Source organism: Epinephelus lanceolatus, chromosome 9, assembly GCF_041903045.1.
Source record: "Epinephelus lanceolatus isolate andai-2023 chromosome 9, ASM4190304v1, whole genome shotgun sequence".
NCBI classification, from domain to species: Eukaryota; Metazoa; Chordata; class Actinopteri; order Perciformes; family Serranidae; genus Epinephelus; species Epinephelus lanceolatus.
Genome location: NC_135742.1, coordinates 21,602,407 through 21,618,143, shown reverse-complemented (window position 1 = coordinate 21,618,143; position 15,737 = coordinate 21,602,407). Strand labels below are relative to the sequence as shown.

The window sequence follows — 15,737 nt, the reverse complement described above, 5'->3', positions numbered from 1 at the left end:
TAAGTGTGAAAACCAGAGGTTTAAGTTTTACAGGGCTTTATATGCAAGACTATTACTTGACTGGGACCAGTAAATTCATGGGGTCTTCATGGTTTCCTGGACACTGGTCCTGGCCCAGAATTTGTCCTGCGAAGCTTTCAATTTACTGGTCCATCTACGTCCCAACCCTCGCCTATGGTCATGAGCTCTGGGTAGTGAATGAAATAATGAGATTGCAGATACAAGCGGCCGCAATGAGTTTCATCTGTGGGGTGGCTGGGCTCAGCCTTAGAGACAGGGTAAGGAACTCGGATATCAGGAGGGAGCTCGGAGTAGAGCCACTGCTCCTTCATGTTGAAAAGGGTGAGTTGAGGTGGTTCGGGCATCTGATTAGGATGCCTGGGCACCTCCTGTTGGAGGTAGGAGATCCCGGGGCAGACCCAGGACACACTGGAGGGATTTCATATCTCATCTGGTTTTTCTCCTTATCTTGGTCTTATACTTAAGGAATTGCTTCAAGTTTGTTAAACCGTTGCACAAAGAACCTTAGTAACCAAAGTAAGGACAAAAACACGAAGTACCTCTGACTTCATCTTAACTGCAACATAGTTGAGTTTATGGAGATATATGAGAAAATCAAGGCATCTTTATATGAGTGTTCTACAACAGGGAGAACCAGATGGACATGCTTAATAATGAGCAACTGATTTTTTTCTTTAAATTTTAGCAGAAGTCAATTTGTGATTGTAACTGTCTGGGGTTGGATCACTCAACTTTCCAAAGCTGCGCTCTTCTAGCCCCTTTACAATTAACGATTGCTCTGTGGTTTTATGCAACGGGATCTTTCCAGTCAGTTACTGGTGAGGTGTTTCATGTAAGCCTCAAGTGTCGTAATTAAGGAGCAAACTTAAGGTGCTTTGTGTAACTGGCCCCTGAAATCTTGTTGTGGAAAACATTACTGTGTGCCAGTGCCGCAGAACAAATCTGATGTCAGATCCTGATTTTTCTTCCAGGCATGAACAAGCAGCAACGTTGTACCAGAACATCAGTCTGACTGAGCCCAGGCTGATAAATCAGTTTGAGAAAGTCATCCTGAACTTCACCAAAGAGATCAAACAGCAGAACTCAGAGATGGAGAACCTGGCCCTCGCCATCAAACGGTGGGAAACACATACACAAACACAAACACTCACTTACATCCTTCAAATTAAGTGAAATAAGGATTTTTATCTGATGATGTGAAACAGGACTGTAGAGTACAGTAAATTCTGGTGTCTTTCTTTTTATTGGCTTCAAATTGGATTTGTGGACAATCCAATTTTAAAGTAAGTGTAATGACATTTGATGGATGGATTATGGATTTTGAAGAAAGTTTCTCTCTTTGACAATTGGACTGCAAAAAAAGTTACAAGTAACACTTGTGGTCCCAGAGAGCGAGCGACCTGACATGGTGCATTTGTAAATTCAATCTGACACTCTACATTAAAATGAGAGCCCTGTTGGTCAGGGCGGTATATATCTTCATGAATTAACCAACAGTTGGTTGAGTGCGTTCTGCCACTCCGAAAGTGTGTTGCTCTGGATAACCGTAGAGTAAGCTACGTTCTGACAGCTCTTTGAATTTCCAAATGGTCCTGTTTGTGCCAGAGTGCGCTCCGGCACATCATCTTCCTCCATTGTCTAAAACAAGCCAAAAGAACTTGCTAGCCAGCGCTAGCTAATGTCTGTGGAGAACTATTTTGCCTCCAGCTAAGCCACGCCCAACAAAAGACGTCGTACTGTTTACTAACAGTAAAAGGGTCTAAACATGTCATCAGAACTACGTCACTTCAGAAATGCCGATATGATACTTACAGATGTAACATATCTGTGGTTTGCAGAAACATACAATTGCGATATTTTATTCTAATGATGCAGCTGGAAGTAGCCTTTATTGGTACTGACGAATCCAGTCATTTATCAGTATGGCTTTGGTGGACACTAATCTGATATTTCTAAAACCAAATTTAAAGGTCTTGTTGATGCTGCAGCTCCAGTAGATGATGTATAATCTAATAGTTTGAGCTGGATATTCTTTTTATAATATTACGATAAGTGAGTGTACACTAGATAATGGATGGCTGGTGAAACTCTCTGGTTATTTTTTGCAGGGCACAGGACCAGGCATCAATGCAGCTCAGTGAAATGGAGGAGGAGATGGACCAGCGCATTCATGCTGCTGAGAGAAAAACAAGAGAGCAGGTGAAACAAACTCAGAATTAAGAACAACACCAACACCATTTTTTGATCTTGTTTTAAATATTCCACTCTTGTGTGTTTGTTTCTCTGAAGTTTGTGTAGGCAAAAGCGATAAGCAGGGTGCGTTTGTTCAGCTCTTCCCTCATGTCAAACAAATGTACGCAGCTGAATATCAGATTACTCTTCCAAACTCAGACACGCCTGCTGATCGGCTGGATTTCACAAGTCTGTGGTTCCAGATATGAAACAGTACATGGAAAGAGCACGTTGTTTAAAATGATAAGGCTGTATATATTTGTGATGATAAGGTTGGGTGGTGTGTGGATGAAAATGATAATCTATAAAGAATCAGGGTGCATAGTCACTGATTCAAGTCAGCTGATGTGCCACCACTTAGGCTACAGATAGTTTGCAAATTCATCTGTGGCCGCAAAGAGAGAAGTCAAATTTAGGGACCGATTTGAGGCGGTTTTTATTATTCTGTGCTGCTGACAATCATCAGCAATAAGGCAGGTATATATTACTGCAACAGGAGTTTTTTTAGACTCTTTAATTCAAGTTATTTTGTTGCCTTTTACCCTGTGTTTCCATCTTTTCCAGTTGTTAGATATTCATTGTGAGTTTTATGAAAGCTACAGATATTTCCTGGAATCTAGTGAAACACATTTACAGTGTGTCGTGTCAAACGATAAGATTTGATAACAATATTTAACTTTCCATGACATAAGGTGAAAAATGAAAACGACAGTTAAAGAACAGCACAGGTGGTTTGCTGGTTCAGACATCAGATCATCTGATTTATTTATATTGTATGCATTCGATTTTTAATCTTATCTTTGGTGCTGATGTTTCTTTAAAACTGAAGCGGGAACATAAACTCTGTCTTATCACCGTGTGTGTGTATAAACTTATGTAAGTGTACTTCACTGACTCAGCTGCTGTTTGTTTTGTGTTTTGTGCACACAGTCATGTTCTGACACCTTTAAGGTCGGAGGTCTTTATTTCTGGAAACTGTAGACTGACTGTTGCTGATACCTTCACTGATTCTCCAGCTGCCTTTCGTCATTTGTTCAAAACCTGCCCCAGTATAGTCACAGATTAATGTGTCACAGAAATGACATTATCTTAGAGAGAGCACACACAATTTCCGTGCACGTTCACAGAATAATATCTGAAACTGTTTTTGTGTCTGTTTGCGTCTTTGTGTAGGAGAAGAGGCGTACGGAGGCCGCACTGAGCGAGCTGCGGAGAAGTTATGAAACCGAAGTGTGTGAGCTGCAGTGTAAGATCCAGAAGATGCAGATGGTAAATTTTCTTTTTCACTAGACCACACTGTAGGTCAGTACAGACTCCAGCAGTCATATTCACAGATCTCTTACTGTTCATTTAGACTCTGCTCAGTGTTGTTTAGAGCATGTAGGACAGCATGTAGATAATTCTAATAATAATAATAATAATAATAATAATAATAATAATTACCTTCTACCTTATGCCTACCCCACACCACCTTCCTTACAAATACTTTGGAAAAACATTTGAAAGACTTAAGTCTGACATTTCCTCGCATCAAAAGACAATGTGACTTTTAAGTCCCCAACTTAAAGATTGTGTAAAGACTTGGGGTCTTGTGGGGTCGCTATTTGCAATTTCCCATCCTGCTCCTGGTGGAAATTATTAATAAAAGGTGTCGTAAGTTAACGGTATTCTTGTCAATTCAGTCTCAATATAATTCATTCATTCATTCTGTAACCGCTTATCCTGTTAGGGGTCATGGGGGGGCTGGAGCCTATCCCAGCTGACATTGGGCGAGAGGCGGGGTATGAATGAATGAATTACATTAATTTCAACCAAAGTAAAAAGAAAAAGAATATATAATGAAAAACATGGGCGGCACGGTGGTGTGGTGGTTAGCATTGTCGCCTCACAGCAAGAGGGTTCCTGGTTCCCTTCTGTGCAGAGTTTGCATGTTCTCCCTGCATGGGTTTTCTCCGTGCACTCCAGCGTCCTCCCACAGTCCAAAGACACGCAGGTTAATTGGTGACTCTAAATTGCCCGTAGGTGTGAATGTGAGTGTGAATGGTTGTCTGTCTCTATGTGTCAGCCCTGTGATAGTCTGGCGATCTGTCCAGGGTGTACCCCGCCTCTCGCCCAATGTAAGCTGGGATAGGCTCCAGTCCCCCCCTGCAACCCTCAAGAGGATGAGCGGTTGTGTAAAAGGATGGATAGATAATGAAAAACAAAAAAGACAAAGATAACAGTGTCTGAAAAGGAGTAGGTAGAAGTCAAACTTGCATGTCCCTACCTCTTTCTTACATTTCTTCTTTTGACTCATCTATTATTTTAACAAATTCCCAAATTTATTTACAACTAATACACAACTATCTCCAGTGTATTTACCACCCAATTCAATAAATAAGTAATATACCCAGATTATTTACAGTCCAAGTACCCAGTGTTACAAAATAAATATGTATGCATATTATTAATTTCTCCTCCTTTTCCACAGTACAAGATAACCGAGATTTGTTCATGTTCATGCCCCTCCATGCAAGAGGGAGTGCTCTATTACTTGTTGACAGTGTTCACATCATTGAACTTCACTATTTGCATGAGTCAAGACTAAAGACGCACAATCACATTAAACATGTTTGATTTCATTGTAATGCCAAGATGAGAAAAAGACTTCAAACAGCTCAGACTAAGTTTTATAATGAACTTCCACCAAATGACCATATCACAGGAGTGTGTGTACAGCTAAGTTAAAACTCCTGATTTAATTATGACACTGAAAATCATTATAGAAGTCGGTGTGTGGTGTGAGGTTGGCAATAATTGAATTTTAACTTTTATAAGTGCATGAAAATAAAATGTCAGATGAGAGATAAGGATGCAGAACTTTAAGCCACACATTACTTTAACTGGATTAAAGTCCTAAAGAACAAGCACGTCAACAAATACAGCAGTGTTATACTCTCCCAATGACGTGAAGTCTGAGGCTTCATAACAAGAAGTCCCTGCCGGAGAGAAGCATCTGACCCATTTAGATGCAAATACAAACAACCTCTTAAAAATTAACAGCTCTGTACGTGTTTGGGAAAAAACACGACTCAACAGTGGAAAATTGATTCCTTTAAGAAAAACAGTGGCTGCATTCAGGACTGATTTATCCCGCTGACATCATGAAAACACAAATGTCAGCTGCAGTCCACTGACTGAACCTTCAAAGTTGCCATGACTGTGTGTAGGGCTGGGTGACATGGAGAAAAACACATCAGTTATGTGATGATATTTTAGCTTTGACTATTGATGCTTTCACAAAATTTTTACACAGTGTGATTTTTGATAAATAATCATCAGTAATGTGAATATAATGACTACGTGAGCAAAGACAAGTAATCGAACAGCTACAACAGTCTAGTAAGGTCAGAAAATTACATCACTTTACTGTAATACAGCTTTTAAAAACAGGTAAAGACAACACTTGGGATATTACAGTAATCTAAGACGATATATAGCCTCATATCACAGTATCGATATAATGTCAATATATTGCTCAGCCCTAATTGTGTGTCGGTCTGTGTTTCAAACAACAGTGTAAGAGCAGTCTGGTTTCCTTACAAGTCAAATAACCGTAATCGTAAATATTTGATCTTATCCTTCAGATTGAAGAGAAGTACAAGACCATCACTGTGAAAGACGAGAGCCCAGCTTTAAAGAAGAAGATCAATGAGCTAACGCTGGTGAGACACAATATACATGTTTACAACATTCATTTCAGTACATTTTTGTACAAGTTATCAGAGGTATTTTTATTTCTTTTCTCTGGTTTAAAACACACAAATATTCCTCCTTTCTGCAGGAGAACCAGAAGTTGAAACAGGAGCTGTTGAAGTCTCAGACCAAAGTCGCCTGTCTGCACAGTGAGATGGACTCGCTAAAGACAGAGCTTACCGATCAAAGCATCAGCAATGAACGGTGAATTCATTAGACTGTGGTGTGGGTCTTTATGTATGCTTTGTGCTGAAGTTTATATCTTTAATTTCATGAAATAATTATTTAGTTTTGGCTCATTTGACTGGATTTATCTCGACTGATGTCGAATTGAGTTTCAGTCCTTTGCAGTCTTTTTTTTTAATTGAGGTGTACCTCAGCATCTTTCGCCCTGTTTCCACCAAACACTTTCAGTATGGTACCTTTGGAACCAAAAGTCACCCCTCAGATGTTCTACCTAGACCCTAGCATTTCTACTGCAAACAGTACTCTTAAATGTGGGCGGGGTTGTTGTCACTCACTGCTCCATCCAGCACTTGCTGTATTTCCCCTATCAGTCTGCACCTCGTTTATCGTCCACGAAAAGGGGTAACACGCTGACATTTTCTGAACAAAATAGAACAGGCTGCAGTGAGAGTCTCTCTTCATGGGATATTATTAAAAAAACGGCTTGTGCATTTAGTCCTTCTAAGACAAACTCAGGGGTTTAGTGTTTCCAGATCCCACAGGAATGACGCTTTTTTTTTTCTCCAAGTGAGGATTAGAATATATGCAGTTCACATAATTTGGTTGAAATAAAGATAATAAACATTTGAAGATCCACTCATTACTAAAAGTGTACTTCATATAAAAACTGAAGTAATAGTCAAAGTTGTCACGGTGAAATTTAAGGTGTGCTGATGGATTCATGCTGTCAACTCATGCACTGAGTAACATTACAAGTTAATGTTCCACCTTAAAAGTCGTCTGCAGTCAGTCCAATGAATGAAGTTATTTTTTATTCTGACTCCAGCTGCTGCAAGAGGCAGCAAAACATCCTTTCATTTTATAGTTGCAGTCTACAAATAAAACTCTCCACAGTAGTATAACAGTGGTTACATGAGCCTCAAAACCAGCCACAACTCAGTCCTGAGCAGAGTGACCGTCTGCTATTGACCAACCAACAGACTGCAGTGTTCACAGCTCCACCTTTTAGTACCAGATCTGTGTGCTAGGTACCCCAACAGAGGGGGGACCAAAAATGGGGACGGTATGGAACGGTTCCATTGGTACCATCCACAACTTTTCACAGTGGAAACGGAAAACAAGCGCACCAAACTGACCTGAACCATACCTGCTTGGTGGAAATGGGGCTTTTGTCTGTGCTGATCTTACATTAGGTGATGCATTTCTCAGAGTGAGAGGGAAAGATGATTGTTGCATTAGACTCCCTTTCTGATCAAACACTCTTCTTTTTCAGGGTAAACTCTGAAAGTCTAAACCTAAAATTACTGACTTGCAGAACAGGTTTTCTCCACCTTTTTCTCACCTTGCTTTTAAATTATGTGAACTTGAGAATAATAAATATTTGCACTCTGTTCTCATCACATGGAGAAAGCTCCAAATGCTCCAACTTAAATTTCAAACATATTTTTGATTATTTAAGAAATGCATTAGCTTTAGGAGAATAAAATATATCAATCTGGCCTCAATCTGCTCATCAAGCAACTCCACACTGAGGTGTTTTGCTGCAGCAGACAGAAACACACAGAGACGGAGGCCACGCCCCTGCTCTGACTGACAGACGGTGTCACGGTTCGTTCCTGGGGGTGTTTTCATTTTGTCACAGCTGAAACAGGATATCCTGGAGTGACTTCACACACACAATGCCTTCTTCAGAAGTGTTACTTAGCAACAGAAGCAACAGAGCCACTGGCAGGACAACACTCTGCCTTCTCGGACCATCACAGTGATGGTCTTTACATTGTTGTTTCTCTGTCTTTGTGTCTCATGTTAATTATAAATTCTGAAATATCTGGTTTTACTGATATAAAATGGAATACAGAGGCATTGAAAAATATCTCTCGTCTTATTTATAGTCAGTTTTTAAAGTCAGTGAAGTTATGTGCAGGAGGTCCTTTGTGACACAAAAATAGATTTTTACTGGCACTGATTCAGGATGTCATAACATTGACTGGTCTTTTGATTTATATTCATAATAACCAATTGTTTATGTTTTGTTGCAGAGACGAAGAGCTCTTGAGACAGTTCTCTGATGAGCGGGACACTCTGGAGAGCCAGATCGAGATGCTGCAGTAAGTCTGACAGTATTAAACGCACCTAATAAAATAAAACACATTAATGTTGAGGTTTTCTATTAGAGGTGGAAAGAGATCTTAGTAAACTTAATATACTGGAGAATAAAGATAATAAATATATAATTATATATATAATTATTTTTTGTTTCTGTGTGGATAGGACGGCTAACAGGAAGCTGCACGACACTAACGATGGCCTGAGAGCAGCCTTGGAAAGGACCTCCAGGGTAAAGCTGCACAGTTAATCAAAAAATAATAAAAATTTAAAAGTAGTTCAGTTTCCAAATTTCAGGAGGCTGATGTTATGCCATCCACTGGGCTGGGTAAAGAACCAAAATCAGAAACAGTGTTATTGCCAAGTAGGTTTGCACATACATGGAATTTGTCTTGGTGTCTCAGCGCGTAACAATAAATCCAATTAATTAAGGACACAAAATCAACATATAAAATATGAAAAAAAAAAGAAATACACAAAAAATTATATCTGTCTTTAAAGCTACAGTTGGTACTCATATTTGCTGAAACCATCACTACATTTAACAGTCTGAAAAAACCCATGTCCCTTCTCCTACTGTCTCTAATGGCATTCACTAGAGTCAGACTGCAGTGCAGTCAGTAACCAATCAGAGCAGAGGGGGCTCTAATGCAGATGTCAATCATGTCAATCACTGCTCGTGAATTGCGGTCAATCTACGCAGCGCTAATTAAATATGAATCAAGATTCTGTTACTGCATTGCCTATTTAGCCCTGTTTTCACCAGGCAGTACGGTACAGTTCAGTTTGGTATGCTTTTTTTCCGTTTCCACTGTGAAAAGTTGTGGATGGTACCAATGGAGCCGTTCAGTACCGTCCCTATCCATCAACACACCTTAAATTTCAATGTGACAACTTTGACCATTACTTTAGTTTTTATTGTCTCTCTTGGATGACATACACTTATAGTAATGAGTGGATCTTTAAGGTTTTAAAAATATATATTAATTTCAGCTGGATGATGTGAACTGCATCCCAATCCTCACTCAGAGAAAAAAGAAGTGTTATGGAGCATCATTCCTGTGGGCTATGGCAACACCAAACCCCTGAGCTTGCCTGAGAAGGACTAAATGCACAAACCAGCTATTTTTAAATATAGTACCATTGAGAGAGACTCTCACTGCAGCCTGTTTTATTATGTTCTGAAAATGTCGGCGTACAACCCTGTTCTGTGGACGATAAACAAGGTGCAGAATGATAAAGGAGGAAATACAGTGAGTGCTGGATGGAGCAGTGAGTGACAACTACCCCGCCCACATTAAAGACAACTGTTTGCGATGGAAATGCTAAGCAGACCTAGGGTCTAGGTAATAGGGGTGTAACGATTCATTTTTACAACGATTCAATTCATATCATTTTCCATGGTTCCGATTCGATTCAAGAACGATATTTGGCTCATCTAGAACGATAAGATTCGATTTGATTCAAGGGCTAGAAATCGATTCAGTAACTTTTTTTGTTTTGCCAAAAACTGAACCAGTGTGACTGTGAAATACATACCTGAATACTGTGGACAGTGCAGGGGAGTTTTTATTTGAGAGAATCAGGGATTAATTAATTTTGGATATAAATAAGTAAACACAACGATTAATGGCAAAAACATTCACCTTTTATTAAATACTATAATTATCACAAGTTCAGAACCTGCTGATCAAAAGACAAAAAAAGTGTGATCAACATTCCTCCAGGCTGAATTACAACTGAACAGTAGGTTTCCCTGCTACTTCTCTTGTGATTTTCAATCAGTATAAGAGGAGTACAATAATACACAAAAATAAAGTGCAACGTATTAGGTTGAATGGACAGTAGGTTTCCCTGCTACTTCTGTCATTTTACTCAGTCAGTACACATTCGACAGACAGCCAACGACTTGTCCAGAACACCTCCTTTTTTGCAGAAACCAAAGTGTTTCCACACACTCGACTTCAAATTCGGCTTGAAAATCTCCAGCTCATCCGCCTCCTCTTTGCTGTTAGCCATGCTTCGTTTTGTTTTGAGTCGGCACTACCAGCACATGCCGATGACGTCACACTCAGGGACAGTGAAGCGAATCGAGCAACTTTACGATTAGAAGTGATAAAAATACATGTATATAACGTTGTCGTGCTTAAATACAACGCACAAATGCTTAATAATCGATATAATCGATTTTTGACCAATCGATTTCACAGCGATATCATCATCAGTGAGGGACAACTTGCCAAGGCTGTATCGATGCAGTTAGATTGTAGGAAAATAAATCGATGCATCGGTGTAATCGATGAATCTTTACACCCCTACTAGGTAACCTGTCTGAAAAGTTACTTTTGGTTCCAAAAGTACCATACCAAAAGTGTTTGGTGGAAACGGGGCTTTTCTCTCCTCAGTTCTTTTCAGAAATATATTTTGATGTACTGTTTAGCTGTAAAATGAGAGAGGTGGTCTGGTTGTTTTCGATCACATGCAGTAAGGCTATTAGACGCAGGAAGGCATAGAGTGGGCTGAGGAATTTAATTTCTTCATCGATTATCTGGTTAGTTACCAACTTTAGCTTTAAAGTGGAAGAACTGTTCAGATTTACTGACCCAGTGGATATGCAAAAGTTCACGGTATGAAGTATAAGTCACAAAGAATATGTGCAAGTGGGGATTGAGTAGATGTACAGCATCAGACGTGAACACTGGTCTTAGCATACAGTAGTGTTTGACGAGTTAGGTTTTACTGCTGCTCTCTCTGCTGACTGTATATTTGAGGATGCATGTTTTACTTTTCACAGTCAGAAAGTGAGAACAAACTTCTGATACTTGAACCCATTTATTTAAACAGTGTTTGGGAGCTGTGAACTACATATAATTGAACTAATAGAAGGTTTTAACAGTAGGTTGCTGGTAGTTCAACTACATACATATTTGCACAGTGATTCAAGTATTAATTATTTTGTCATTTTTGTTTCTTGTGCAGGAAACTACCAAAACTACAAACAATTTGGGGCCATAAAAGAAATTAATGATTTTATTTATTCATTTTTATTTTACCATTGATTCTGTACTGTAAGTGAATCTCCTTTGACCAGCCCCACCCCCTCTTTCTTTCATCCTGACTACTGTGAAGGCTTGACAATTCATCAGGCAGTATTTTTTAAATCTAAACTTGACAAAATTGAGGAGAAGTTGTTGCATGCCATTTTAGAAGTTACCTGCTAAGTGAGTGATCTTGCATGGTGCAATACCCCCACCTGGACTGTAGTATCCCATACAGAGTGTGGGGTATTTTTTTTTTTCTTTAATGTATGAGCTGTGAACAAATGGGCACTTTCTGCAATAAACTCAGCTGAGTTGCATTTTTTGCTGGCATGTGACTTTTTTGTATTATATGTTGTTATAATTTCATATCACATATACATTATCGTTTTTTTTTTTACAAAGTAGTTTGAACTACATTTTCTAACTAGCTTTAATTAACCAAACTAGATTTTTCCCTTCGCTGTCATTTAGCTTTTTCCGATGTGAAGTAATGGGCTGTGCTTTCAAAGTCTCCAACACTGAATTTAATTTGTTTTGGTGTATTGGTGCATAACATGAAAGTATTCAGAGAAAATTAAATTCACAATAAAAGAAAATATTGCAAAAATAAAGAGACATAAATATAGAACAAAATTACAATAAAAATATGACTTTAAAAAACGATTAAATATATGTACAATATATCTGCATAAAAACAAATACACTGTTTAGGTTTTAGAAGTGGCAGTCTTTGGAGAATTGTCTAAAATATTGTCAAGAAATTTGCAAAAGTTCACATATGAAGTATAAAAAGGTGCAATGTACAGAGATAAAAGTCCAAAAGATCTGTGTTCATGTAAAACATAGGGACAGATAAAGACGTTAATGTAACGTTGTTGACGTTGTGTGTTACAGTCTAACGGAGGGTCACCAGGAGACATAAAGAACAGAAACAGAAGTAAAAGCATCTGTTACACATCACCCTACGCACTTATGGATAGGTAAGACCTGCACACAATACAGATGGTTATAAACTGTTGAGAAGATTCTGGACTCAGTTTGTATCTGTTAAAATATCATCATACCTTCTGCACCCATGTGAGTGCTTTTCTTTTACTTTACGCAACATATGATATCATCTTCTTATTCCCAACACATTTAAATTCTTCCTTTTAGAAACAAGTCAAACTCACAGGCAGATTATTTTCAGTTGTTTTGAGGACAAACGTTTAATGTCAAACAGTAGATTTAGGATGATTAACTGGTTCGCAGCTTCAAGGGTTTGATTTCAGACCAGGTTCGTCAGGTTTAAGTCATTTGCATCTCCAGTTCAAAAGGACATTTATCTTAAGTACACAGTGACATACAAGTCAAGGTGTTTTTGATTGGAGTTGAAGTCTTTTTTTCTCCTAAAACACATGATGGTGTATTTACACAGTAGTGAAAGTAAACGTTGAATGTGCTGAGAGATATTTATTTAAGGTGCTGTCCAGGCTGATGAGCTGAGAAGTTGACACATGATTCAGAGGAGTCAAGGGACAAAGGTTTTATCTCAGTGTGGTAAAAGGAGGATATACATTGCAATCATCATCCTTGCAAGAGAGAAATTGTGGTCTTCTCTATTGAAGTAAAAGAATAACCACTTGTAATGGTGATTTTTTTCTGTCAAGACCACAAAGGAAAAAAAATACACCAGCAATAAAGCATTTTAGCATCAGTAGAAGAATTACATGATCATTTACAAACATTTACGGGTGTAAGTACAGGTGCACTGGAAATCTTACACTGTTTCCATTAAAAGCAAGGAGGTAAAAAGACAAAAGTATTACAAAAACAGCATTTTCATGTATGCACTGAATTGTGCTATGATTATGCACATTGTGCACTGACGCTGATCGTCAACACCTGTCTCACTCTCTGTCTCTGTCTCTGTCTCTGTCTCTTTCTCTTTCTCTCTTGACCAATCACTTGCTACATACTGAGCTATCATTGAAATCAGGAGCGACATCACTTTTTCTGTGCTGCTTTCAGATGCCTTTCGCCAAGTATTTAAACCTTTGAACCTTAAACATAAAGGTGCAATCCCTTTCCAAAAAATGGGAAAAAATGCAATGAGCAACCTGGCAAGAAAAGTCCCACAAATTGCAAAAAAACAATGAGTAGATTCAGAAACTTATTTTTAAACACAGTCGACACAGTCAACCATGCTATTCTGCTTAGTCACCTCGAAAATTGTCTTGGTTTCAAAGGCACTGTTCTACACTGGCTTTCTTCCTACCTTACAGGTAGATCTTTTTCTGTTTCAATTGGAGATTGTCTTTCAGATGAGGACAGCGTTTTATATGGAGTGCCTCAAGGTTCTATCCTTGGTCCTCTTCTTTTTAACTTAAACATGCTCCCACTTGGTTCCATAATCCGTCAATACATATCTGTCTCTGCTAAGCATCTTAATCAATCAATCAATCAATTTTATTTATAAAGCCCAATATCACAAATCACAATTTGCCTCACAGGGCTTTACAGCATACGACATCCCTCTGTCCTTATGACCCTCGCAGCGGATAAGGAAAAACTCCCCAAAAAAAACCCTTTAACGGGGAAAAACAAAACAGTAGAAACCTCAGGAAGAGCAACTGAGGAGAGATCCCTCTTCCAGGACGGACAGACGTGCAATAGATGTCGTACAGAACAGATCAGCATAACAAATTAACAGTAATCCACATGACAGAGAGAGAGAGAGAGAGAGATGCAGGTAATGACAGTAGCTTACAACAACATTATTGAAAGTAATAATATTATAGTTATAGTTCTGGCTACTGTGGTACAATATGTTGAAAGTATGTATCTTAGTCCTGTAAATGACCTCATCCAGTGCATCAATGATGTTAGGTGCTGGATGACCAAAAACTTCTTACAACTTAATGATGACAAAACTGAAATTCTTCTCGTTGGTCCAAAAGGTTTAAGGCACCAGATTAGTTCCCTACTGACTCTTCTTTCTGTGAAACTTAGTGAGCATGTCAAGAATCTAGGTGTTATTATTGACACTGATCTTAATTTTCAGAAGCATATTTCCTCCATATCCAAAACTGCATTCTATCATCTTAGAAACATAACTAAAGTTAGATCATTTATATCCCTCTCAGATGCTGAAAAGTTGGTGCATGCTTTCATTTCTAGCAGGCTGGACTACTGTAATGGACTTTATGCAGGAATAACAAAACACGCACATTACAGGCTCCAGCTTGTTCAGAATGCTGCAGCTAGAGTGATAACCAGGACCAAAAAATATGAGCACATCACTTCCAATTTAATTTCTCTTCACTGGCTTCCTGTGAAGCAAAGAATTAATTTTAAGATTTTGCTTATTGTTTTTAAAGCTATGAATGGTGTAGCTCCACCTTATATCAATGACATGCTGGCTGAGTACATGCCAGATTGATTCCTGAGATCTGGAAGTAGAGGCCTTCTTACTATTCCAAGAATATATTCTAGATCAGCTCATGGTGCCTTTAGTCACTATGCTCCAGTTCTTTGGGATTCCTTACCCCAAGACTTCAGGTCTATTACATCAATATCCACTTTTAAACGCAGGTTAAAAACACATCTTTTTTCACAAGCTTTTACTTAGATGTGTGAGTGGTTTAAACCAGCTGTACCATTATTTTTGTATTATTGTTATTATCAGGTTTCTACATGCTCTTGTACTATGCAATTTCCTTGTTGTTATGTGTTTGTTTTTATATGTATGTTGCATTTATTTTAAGCACATTGAGCTATGCTCGTCATATGAAATGTGCTATATAAATAAATTTGACTTGACTTGACTTAAAAAAAAGGGAAAAAATAGGGGGAAACTATATTTATAATTATTATTTTAAACTTTAAAATTATGTTACAGGATTTTTTTTTTTTTTAGAATTTTTAAGCACTTTTTCCATTTCATTTTCTTGTTTGTTTTTAACTTTTTTTGTATTTATTTATTTCCTTTTTTTTAATTTAATTTTTTTTTTTTTTTTTTTTTACTAATTTTCTTATTTTTAATTTACTCTTTCTACTAATGTCTCATGTGTTTTTGAAAGAAATCAAGTGGATTTGCTCAGGTTTAAAAGGAGAGTATGACATTACCTTGATCAAAAAAAAAAAAAATTGAATTTCCCCTCTGGGATTAATAAAGTATATAAAATTAAAATAATAATAATAAAAATCATGTCCACCCACTCTCGAATATTAAGAAAGCTCTTCTCACAAGTGACATCATACAGCAGCAACACCATCTGCCTGGCGGAAGTAAGACTTAGCGATGCTGCAAAACCTTAGATGACAAATGGTTTAAGATACAGATTAATTAGCCAGTTAAAAATTGTTAATTTTTTTGTTGGCAATATAATAACTAGAGTATGTCTGTTTCTCAGTAACATGATGCTGGCCTGCTAG

The 15,737-nt window shown here is 38.1% G+C and overlaps 1 protein-coding gene across 1 annotated transcript in view; it reads left to right on the top strand.

The window, feature by feature from the left end:
• Positions 1 to 15,737, top strand: part of rasef (RAS and EF-hand domain containing) — a 34,059-nt gene that overhangs the window by 9,406 nt on the left and 8,916 nt on the right. Inside the window, exons 3-10 of the mRNA XM_033634407.2 lie at positions 993 to 1,139; positions 2,130 to 2,220; positions 3,427 to 3,522; positions 5,880 to 5,957; positions 6,077 to 6,192; positions 8,214 to 8,282; positions 8,446 to 8,512; positions 12,216 to 12,301. Coding sequence (XP_033490298.2) covers positions 993 to 1,139; positions 2,130 to 2,220; positions 3,427 to 3,522; positions 5,880 to 5,957; positions 6,077 to 6,192; positions 8,214 to 8,282; positions 8,446 to 8,512; positions 12,216 to 12,301 — 750 coding nt within the window. The remainder of the gene's footprint in view (positions 1 to 992; positions 1,140 to 2,129; positions 2,221 to 3,426; positions 3,523 to 5,879; positions 5,958 to 6,076; positions 6,193 to 8,213; positions 8,283 to 8,445; positions 8,513 to 12,215; positions 12,302 to 15,737) is intronic.